The sequence below is a fragment of the Vigna umbellata genome, chromosome 1 (genome assembly GCF_029865625.1).
Source record: "Vigna umbellata cultivar VRB3 chromosome 1, Vumbellata_1.0, whole genome shotgun sequence".
Taxonomy (NCBI): Eukaryota; Viridiplantae; Streptophyta; class Magnoliopsida; order Fabales; family Fabaceae; genus Vigna; species Vigna umbellata.
Genome location: NC_142165.1, coordinates 82111984 through 82122883, shown reverse-complemented (window position 1 = coordinate 82122883; position 10900 = coordinate 82111984). Strand labels below are relative to the sequence as shown.

The following is a 10900-nucleotide window of genomic DNA, read 5'->3' as shown; positions in this document are numbered from 1 at the left end:
TAAGAAATCATTCATTCACTCTCTTCGTCGGTTTTGTCCAATGTAAATATTCTTTTGTACAGTGATCCAAATAGACTGTAATGAGGTCAAGCATAAAAGATTGAAAGTCTAAAAATATTTTATTGTATTTTGCAACATTAATTTGTTTAGTAAAACTTGACTATTTGATAAAGAATGGGATTATATTTGTGTGATAAGATGATATAAAAAATTAGTATTTTTTATTTTCTTAATATGTTATATTACATGTTATAACTATTAAACTAATTAACATAAGAATAAAGATTTTTAAACTTGTGAAAACTTTTATTAAATTGTCTATCTTTCACTTACTTTACATCTTTAGAAGATATAAAATGAAAAATTACAAAATTTTAAAAATCACAATTCAAATCTCCCTTTTTATAATATTTACTATTTCAAAAATTCAAATTTCAAACTCATTGGAAAAATGGTGAAAGGAATGTGTGAGCTAAGATGTCTTCCACCTAATTAAACTTAAATATTTAAAAAGAAAAATTGATAATAATTTCATTTAAGTATAATATAACTACTTTTTAATGAAACTTACTTAATAGATAATTGTTGTAATAGACAATTGTTGTAGTTGACCCTCCAAACACACACATTAATTAGTCCATCTAAACATAAAAGGATACTAGGTCTATAACATATTTAATCCTATAATGAAAGAAAAGAATAATTCATAATCAACAAAAATTGTAGCAAAATAAAATCAAGGTGAAAATCGTTAACTGAAAATAAAGTCCAAGTGCAATTCCCACATTATATAGATAAACTTGATAAATGGTACTTGATTATTTCATACACGAAGCACACTAGCTAGGGAATTTAGCAGCAAATTTGATTACATCCATTCATTTCAGAAACAGAAACAGTGTTTTGGATCAACGGTGCTACATATTATACCCAATTCATAATTTTCATGCATAAGATAAATGTTATTGCTAATATGCTATGTTATCTTATAATCATAAATTTGAATGTTACCCACCTTATGTTTCTTGAAATTAGTGTTGAATCTGTGAACAAGAAACTTGCCCCATTTGTATGACCTATATTTGGAAGGGTTTTGATCATTTATCAGCTCCTCCAAAGGCTTGACCTCAGTTTCTTGTGCAGGGAAGAAAAAGAATGGAATAGAAAATCTTTCTTTTTCAGAGTTCACCACCACTCTATGCTCTGGACTCTCAAATGCATCGTTACTCCAAACCTGCGTAAACAATTTCATATATTTACTCACTCTCTATTAAAAAATATAATAAAATAAATTTTTCAATAACAAAATTACCAAATTATATTATATTTTATTAACATTAATAACAAACTATAGTACCTGAACAATATCACCAAGGTTGATAATGTAAGCATTTGGGATGGGTTTAATTCTTATCCATTCTTCATGTGCTTTGTGTTTCACTTCAAGTCCTTCAACCTCGTCTTGTGTAAGAATGGTTAAGGCTCCAGGATCTTTATGACGACCAACACCAAGGGCTAGATGAGGATTAGGGCATGGAGGATAATGGTTGAGACGAAGAAAACTAGTTTGATCTTTCTTAAAAAATTCCTCAAACCTTTTTGCTTCAAGCCCTAAACTCAAAGCTATAAGCTCCATTAACTTAAATGACAACTTTTCCATCTCTTCAACGTACTCTTCTATTATATCCCTGCCCATGTTCGTTTTCACACAGTGAATTGTTGGAAAAAAACACAAGCAAAATGATGAGGCCCTTACCTAAATATAAGACTTTCTTCATAATTTCATTGCTACCCTTTTCTATAAAATCATCTCCCATGTCAATATTTTCAATTTTCCCCTTAATATTTAAGGAAGAGATAGAAATTAATAAAAAAAAAGGAGGATTGTTAGATGAAAAAAATAAAAATAAGTAAAAGTATATATTTTTATTAGTACTTATTTATTTTAATTATTTATTTTGAGTATATACAAAGGACATAATTACTTTAATCCGTCCTTATTTTTTATGTTTAATAATTTTTTATTTCTTATTTTTAGAACTTTCTGTCTTTTTTTTTTTCTTGCAGTATTCACATCGTAAAATAAATAAGGCATTAAATTCACCTCTCGTATAGCCGACAATTTTGTTGACTGTACTCTATTAAATTCTAATGATGGAAAAAGGGTTATATTGGATAATTTATTAAAATAGACATAGTGTCTAATTATCTATGAAAAAAATTCATTACATTCCAAATTACTCCTAAAATTTTTATTATGGTTAATTAATCGTCTTTCATTTGTTCTTTTGTACCTTACTTTATAGATGAAAACTATGATTTCTAGAGTACTAAAGTAAAGACATTTATTTGCTCTGAGATTCATGGGAGATTGAAGAAGATAATTTCATATTAGACATTTCTACACTAATAGATATCAAGAGGAAGAAGTTGAAAGAGGAATAAGAAGGACTTGGAGGGCATTATATTTTCTACAATAAGCAATTGTAGATACTTTGTTTTCATGAATGGTGGAAATCACAAGTGTATTTGTTGGTTCTTGAAAAAAAAATTACTTTTCTTTTTCAAGAATAGTAGATGTCACTAGTGACATCTTAGTGGTGTCTTCCAGAAATAATTGTTACATTGAATTGACATATTAAATATTTGAAAATTTTCTACTCTAATTTAATTTCTAATTTAATTATTGAATGATATGACTATTATATTTTATTAATATCAAACTAAGTTGGGAGTACATAGACACGATAGTTTACTATGTTTACGGAATTCTTCATTTGAAGTACGGTTTTTATTGTATTATACATATTCATTTTAAGTTCAATTATCGAAAAAGAAATAATGTATTTTCAATAAAAAGAAGTTTTTAAGAGGAATTTGAATTGTCTCCAGAATGAAAATTGTAGCTTTTGTTTTTATTAAATATATAATATAAGAGGATGTCATATGAAGTTTGACTAGAAAATGACATTGGTGGAGTCCAAAGGAAAAGAAGTACTATGCTGTGAAAGCAAAAAAAATAGGTACTAAACTCATTACATATGTCTTGCTCGGAATCTCTTACTCTTACCCGCGAGCTAACCCGGTCCATCACAGATTTGAGTTGGGTTGGATTTGAAAAAAATGTAATTTTTTTATGTAGGTTACTTTTCAATCCGGTTCACTTAGAACCCGACTCACCCGGGTTAAACTCGTGGTGAGCTGGGTTGACTCACCAACCCATCTAATTTAATTTAATTATTTAGTATTTTGTGTTTCAATATTATTAGTTATCATTTTTTTTATTATATTGTAGATGGAGATAAAAACAAAGATGTCTCAAAGAGAAAAAATATTATAAATTTATCTATTCAAGACTCTAATATTATAAATGGACAAATGATACAAAAATTATCGATATTAAAAACTTATTTATTCGTCTTTTGTGTTTGTTTTTAGATTACGCTTGGATTGTATGATATTTTTTTTATTTTGAATTGTCTTTGCAGTTTAACATCATTTTAGAGTGAAATTTACTTAGATTTAAATAAAAAAAATTATAATTTTTTTATTTTAAAAAAACACTTATAGTTAAGTGAGTCAGTGAGTCAATCCGTTTAACCCACCAACCTGTGAGTCGAGTCAGGTTCGAATTTTTTCAGCTCACTAATAACTGAGTTAGGTTGACTCACTAAATGACCAACCCGTGATGGGTCGGACCAGGTCGAGTCGGGTTACTCATTTTGACAGCTCTACATAAAAGTTTGAAGTGATAAACGAAAAGAATAGCTCAATTGAGTTGAGAAGAGGAGGAATTAAGCAACAACCTAAATAGTCTATTAACCACATCAAAGATGGTATATGTTTGAAATAAAGAACCACTCATTCCTCGTTATTGTAATAAGATTTTCTATAAGAAAAAAATTTCTATACCAATTTTAGAACTAAGATAAATACAACCGAAATATAAAGTTTTTATTTTCTATGATGGTCTTGGATTCAACACGAAATGTTCACATTCTATGCTAGTTATGCTATAACTTACATAGAAAGTGTGATTTTACTGCTTTCTTGTTCTTTTTTTTAGCTACTTTTCAATTTGTATGAATGACTCACAATGGCAGTTTTGAAAAAGTGGGAGAAATGACATTTTCTTGTCCGTCATGTCTAGGTAGGTGTAGATGCAGAAGCCAATGGTGAGCTTCGTGGAGGCATTAGTTGTTGTCGAGGACGTTGAGCTTATGGAACTTATTATGGATAAGAGGATACAAAAGAAAAAGAGAAAGAGAAAAAATCTATAGAGACAAAAGAAAATATTTTTATTATTATTGAAATATATAGAACAGGATTATATAAAGACCTTTCTCATCAACGACATGAGACAGATGTTGCAATGACGTTCCAATGGTTCACGTAATATCTCCCCTTGTAAACTCCTAAAGGGAAGATCCACCATTAGTTTAGAGCAAAAACTAGTAAAAGAAGAACTAAAGAGAGGCTTGGATAAAGTATCATCAATCTGAGAGCCATAAGGAATACATTGTAAGTGAAGATGTTACTTTTAGATGTGATCACGAGAAAAAAAACAAGTATAACTCAAAGTGCTTAGTTTTGGAGAGGAGAACATGGTTCGATACAAGCATAACAATGGAGAGATTATCTAAGAAATGGATGGAAACTTGGTGTGATATATGAAGCTGAGAGTGCATGCTAAAGCTCTGGCAACCATCACAGCCCAACAAGTGCATAAATTCGTGTAAAAAATATTTGTCGTTTTGGACTTCCTCACACAGTCATCACAGACAATGGCCAATAATTTATTCACAAAATATTCCTGAGTTTTACAAGAACTTTAGCATCAAGCACGTCACAAGTTCCATGGAGCATCTTCAAACGAACAATTAAGCTGAAGCAGTCAACAAGATTATTATGGTCGAGTTGAAGCGAAGTTTGGATGAAGCAAAAGGTGTCTAGGTAGATAAGTCACCGCACGACACCACAGGAGAAACATTGAGACATGAACCTTAATGACGAACAACTAAGGACGGAGCTTGACACTCTACAGAAGAGAAGAGAAGTGGCAATCGTGTGGGCAGAGACCTACAAAAGGGTAATTGTACAAAGGTATAATAACACTAAGGTTTGACCTAGAAGCTTCGTTAAGGGTGACTTAGTTTGAAGGAAGACTTACAAAATGCGTAAGAGACCAACACATGCGTAAGAGACCAACACAGGGTTATTGAAGATTTGAAGAATGGAGCCTATCGATTGGAGCATCCGAGCGAGAAAGTCATCCCCAACACATCGAATGCCTCACATTTAAAGTTTTATTTTAGTTAAACTATTGTACCTAACCTTGTAAATTTTACCATCATTAATACAACGAGGAATTCTCAAGAATTTTCAAGAAAGTTTGTACAAGTGAAAATCAAACAAAAGAGAGGTTAATGCCGAGCCGGTGAATGACAAGTTCATCCGTGAACTCGTGTCGCTCAGTTCAAAAGATGAAATATAGAGGTTGGTGAAAGATGAGTTGATTTGTGAACCCCTACCAACATCTTCGAGCTCGTCAATTTCATTTATGAACCCTTGTTGTTGATCTAAAGATGAAAGAGAGAAATTGGTGAAGGAGGAGTTCACCCGTGAACCCCTACCAACATCGTTGAGCTGGTGAAGAACGAGTTCATCCATAAAGCCCTTACACTCAATCCAAATATGAAGGAGGAGTTCACCCGTGAATCCCTACTTCTTGTTGCAAATAAAGAGAAAGTAAGAGAGTTCATCCGTGAACTTCTACCTCTCTAACAACAATTACAAGGAGTTATCAATGGGCAAGTTCACATAAGAACTTTGTATACTCGTGACTAGTAAAAGACACAATATGTTTTTCCAAATCCCTGTCACATGAGGAAACACTGTAAAACCGTTCAAGCGCTCAACAATTATATATTATTTTCTTTTATGTTTGCATCGTTCAAAGGTGTCATGCGTCTTTCCCTCAATAGTAAGATTTCAAGATTTTTAAAATTGTTAAGCACTCAACCGAATGGTCTAGAGGCCAACCAGATGAGTAGCTAGGGTCGAGTCTACTTCAAAAGAGATTGAACGATAGAATCCCCATCCCGTTGCAAACCCCTTCGCCTATCATGACAGGCACGGGCTTGGGGGACCTATGTACCATATGATTGTCTAGTCAGCCACAAACCAGACAATAAACTGTTAATGAGACTCCTTCACAAACCACCCTTGTCACCGAACAACCTAGGAGGCGGACTGAACAATCAGTGGATAAGAAGATTAACTCTAATATTGATTAACTTAAGGTAAAGATTGATTATCATCAAATGGGTCACAATTAGGTCGTTGCTAATCAAAGATTCATTCTGAAATCTATAAATATATTTCAGTTGTCAAACGTTGAACTAAGTTTGGCATTAGACCATCTTCTATAGTTGTCCTCCGAATGATATTGGATGACCGAATACAAGAAATTTGGAGCGAAGGACAACATTTAAACCATTTAAACTGTTAATTGGACATTGAATGTTGACCTCAATCGTATACCCGAAACAATACTACTACTATTAAATAACTTTTATATTAAGTTGGGTCATAAGTATAATGTATATAATTTGTTATTCAATCAATAGAAGATTAACCTACATTAGGTTGAAGCTTAATTGACCAAATAAAGATACTTAACACATACATTTTGGTTATATAAGATCATTAGGTTATGGTGATCCCATTAATATTCTAAAGAAAATAATTATTTTCACATCCCAAGTTTTACATTTACCTTCATTTGACAATTATAAAGAATAACAAAATATTATATTAAATTAAAATATAAGTTAAATTATAAAATTAATATAATCAATTGTAAGATAGAAGTATGAATTTATCTAGTTGTCAAATAATTATCTCTATATCCTAAAATGTTAAGAAATAGAATTTAAATTTAACTCAATCTTACAAAATCGACTTCGAAATGTATAATATGAACCTACTTATTTATTGTAAATTGGTCATATCTTTATCAGATGTGAAACTTACAACACACTCTCCTCACATTGAGACATATACATATCAAACGTAAGACTAGACATTAATGAATAATTTGATAACAATTTGATAGCGGGTGAAATAATAAACTCAACAAACAAAAAATGTCACTATGATAAACTTTAATTCATTATTTTGATATTATGGTAAGAAGTGAACTTTAAACCTAAATTAACTTTACAAATTTAATTTGTAAGATGAAATTTATATCCAACCACTAATGGTAACAAATAAATTAAAGTTGCTAATGTGAGAGATTAAATTGAAGGCATGTTTATATAGGCATCATTGAGAATTACATTCAATCAACTACGAATTATTATGGTTAAAGTTGCTTAATAGAAATAAGTGTTGAGAGTGTGTTTCATATGTAGTAGGGAGTAGTATTCAAAGTGTATTTTATATTTCAGACCACCTATAAAGCTGAAAGAAATGCGACGATGATTATAAAATTTTCTACAAATCTGTATGAGTAAAATATGTAATAAAATGTCATAGAAAAATACTACATCAACCAAAGGAATTGATAACAAACATTTGTAAAGTCGGTGGAAAAAAAGAACATGTCGAGACTTGTAGTATGTGAATGGATGCAACGTACTATAATGAAATACCGTAGTTGTTTCAAGAAATCAATTTCACTTCTACCATTTCTAAACTTTCTCCCATGTGGTAGGGATGACAATGGAATAGGATGGTTTGAGTATCATTATTTTTATTTTCAAAGTAAAATTTATTATAATTTTCATTTTCATATTTAATAAACTAAAGTATTTTAATAATTTAAAATAAAAACATGTATGAGAAGCAACAAATATCAGAATATGTTGATAACAGATATACCATTCGGTTACTGCTTATACTGTTCGGTTATACTACCGATCAGCGGCGCTGTTTGGCACCGTTCAGGTTTATATTCAGTATACCGAATGGTCTTGTGTTGTTCAGTACCGAATGGTTGTGGTGTTCAGTGTACGGTCTGGTCTCACTGTGTTGATATGTGAACCGTTTGGTTTCACTGTGGTGTTCAGTGAACCATTCGGTCACACTGTATTGTTCAGTGAACCATCCAGGCTCACTAACCTGTGTTGCTTGGTTTCTTTTTGGGTCTGCACTGGACCTGCCCTTTTTATGTTATTCTGTTTCTTCTTCCTCCCTATATATTTCTTCTACTGTATCACTTTTGTACTTGGAATAAGATTTTACTTCTTTCTCAATCTTTGTTCTCGAGCTTCTTTCTTCTCTTTTCTCTCCTTCATATCTTCATATCATTCGGTTACTGCTTATACCGTTCAATTATACTACTACTCAGCGACGCCGTTTGGCACCGTTCAGGTTTTTATTCAGTATACCGAACGATATTGTGTTATTCAGTAACCGAATGATATATCTGTTATCATATGTATACAGAGAAATATGTATTTGAAGTAACAAAGTGAATTACATCCTAAACTGAGTTGGAACTTTTAATCTGTGCTGGCTTGTCTTGTCTTCCATCCTCAAACTGACTAATTAATGTCTTAACCCTCTTTTTTATTTTATATTTTAAAATTTAAAATTTAAAATTTAAAATAAAAATAATTTAAAAAATTAACTCCTTTGTATTATATTATCTCAAAAATATAAATATAATAATATTATAATTTAAATTATTAACACCTATAAATTAAACTTCAATTATTAATTATAACAACGGGCTAACCCGCCCAAATGTACAACGAACTCTATTATCTAATCCAATTTTGTGAGTTCCACCTCCCCAAAAATTTTTAATTACAAAAATACTCTTTTTTACTTTAACTATATTTGTTTACTTTTTACTCCAACTTCTCCTTTGGTCAACGTTGAATAATGTTTGTCACTATCAAGTTCCAAACCTCCACCTTCAACTCCAATCAACCTTACATCATCATCTCCTACAAACTCATGAAACAGACCCAAATCTTGTCCCCACGGCTTGAAATGTTGCACATTATATGGATCAATACAGTAAAATCTCTTAGCCCCAAAAGGAAAGAGATTGTGAAAGTTACCATTAACTCCAACAACACCTTGTGCCCCTTGTCTCTGAGAAATCGAACACCATGAAGAGAACCCATTAAAGATAGCCCCTTTTAAACCTGAATCTAAATACCAAGATTTGCAACTCCTAAAACTATGCCGAAAAGTTGGATTTTGAGGCATAAATCTCGAAGCCATGTTGCGAAGGTGATCAAGAGCTTCACTTTTGTGGTACCCCATGATTTAGAAAAGAACCAAATCTAAACCAGAAAAAGGGGTGAGGGAGATTTGAAGTTTTAAAGAAATTCAAAATTCAAGGTCTGTGCTGAACATATGAGAGTGGCAAAACATAGAAGGTTCAAAAATACTTGTGTACACGAAACTTTTAAGAAATTAAAGAATCTAAAAAGAGAGAATACCGAAACACACGTGACCTATTTAGTGTTTCGGAACTACAACCATGGAAGCAAAACTTTTTGAAGAGCTCATGGTACTGTCCGGCGTCGCTACATCCACCGCCATTTGGCGCGAAACCGCAGACGCCTCGTCCTTCACCGACACGCCGTCGTCATTCACTTCCGACAAAATCGCTCGAAACACACTGTTTCTCCACACGGATGTCGACATCCGTTTTAGCTTTAACAGATGTTGACATCCGCTCACGGATACTCACATCCGTTTAAGATAATACGATAATACTTTTTTTAGGGTTTATTACGCAATTGGGAAACACTTTCCCTACTTTTCCCAATGCACCTGCATTAGCAGCAAGATCAATCTCTAGCTGAGTTTCTTGCACCACTACTAATCTTTGTAACCTTCCAATAAGCACACCGCACACTGTGAAACACACTCACACCACCACCACACTCGCAACAAAAGGTAAAAGTTAAAAAATATTAACCTTAAAATTAAATTTTACTGGAGGGCAAAACAGGAATGGAGAGGTGCTGGAAAGTAGTATGTGGTGGTGTAGGGAGCAATTGCCTCCAATTTTAGGTGACAGAAGAATCCAGATCAACCTGCTTTCGGCCTACCCCGCTAAACCTTATCCTATTTTGTCACTCCTAAGTATTACTCATATTCGTGAAGGATTATCGGTAGCAGTAAAAGATGTTTCTTAGCCATCCCTGGTATCAATCTTTACTATTTTTTTACCATTTTATTCAATCTTTCTTTCGAATTCACCATACACTAACTTACATCTTTTTCTTTATTCTTGAAACTTCAAACTAAAACTATTTTACAAAGTGAAGATGAATTACCTGAAGTGTGGAGGGTACGGAGGTGATGTATTAGTCCATTGAGTGAGTCGATCATCGTGTTCATCAATGGTGAGAGGAACCAAAGTGGGGTCTTTGGCTAGAAAATCAAACACTTCTTTCCAGTCCCTAACGTTCTTGGTGTGCTCTGTATCATAATAACCCATCGGACTGTTCTCATCTCTTCTAATCTTCCTCTTCTCCTCCTCAGTCTGACCAAAGAACATCCTCGAACATTTCTCAATGTTTTGTCTTAGAGTGATGGGAACCCCATGGTTGATTACTTGGAAGAAGCCCCATTCCTTGCAAGCACTTCCTATCTCTTTCACTAACCCTTCAATGGAAGATGAATCTGAAACTTCGTGGTTGGTTATCGGGAACAGATCTATCACAGGAATTTTTTCAGCTTGGAGGGTATGCAACTTTGGCCTGTGTTCCGGCTCTTGGATGAAACCAGGGTCTACCTCTCCCATTATTCTTGTTACTCTGATGATAGAGTTCTTTGCCGATTGCGGATATATATATAAACACAACTGATGTAATAATAATAACAATATTCTAATAAAATTGGAGTTGTTTCAAAAGTTTATGAA

At 32.6% G+C, this 10900-nt stretch overlaps 1 protein-coding gene across 1 annotated transcript; it reads right to left on the bottom strand.

Moving 5' to 3' along the window:
* Positions 1-756: 756 nt before the first annotated feature.
* Positions 757-10813, bottom strand: LOC124841894 (fe(II)/2-oxoglutarate-dependent dioxygenase 4-like). The gene is made up of 3 exons (XM_047318271.2): positions 10311-10813; positions 1358-1688; positions 757-1234 (listed from the first exon to the last, which is right to left on the bottom strand). The coding sequence occupies exons 1-3, from the start codon at positions 10778-10780 to the stop codon at positions 977-979; spliced, it is 1059 nt and encodes a 352-aa protein (XP_047174227.2). The 5' UTR covers positions 10781-10813; the 3' UTR covers positions 757-976.
* Positions 10814-10900: the final 87 nt, after the last annotated feature.

Excerpts from the sequence above, each read along its gene's own strand:
- LOC124841894 (XM_047318271.2), bottom strand. The coding sequence starts at position 10,780 with ATGGGAGAGGTAGACCCTGGTTTCATCCAAGAGCCGGAACACAGGCCA. Across the intron at positions 1,689-10,310 it reads CCGTACCCTCCACACTTCAG|GGATATAATAGAAGAGTACG; the intron begins GTAATTCATCTT and ends GAACATGGGCAG. Across the intron at positions 1,235-1,357 it reads ACCTTGGTGATATTGTTCAG|GTTTGGAGTAACGATGCATT; the intron begins GTACTATAGTTT and ends TTGTTTACGCAG.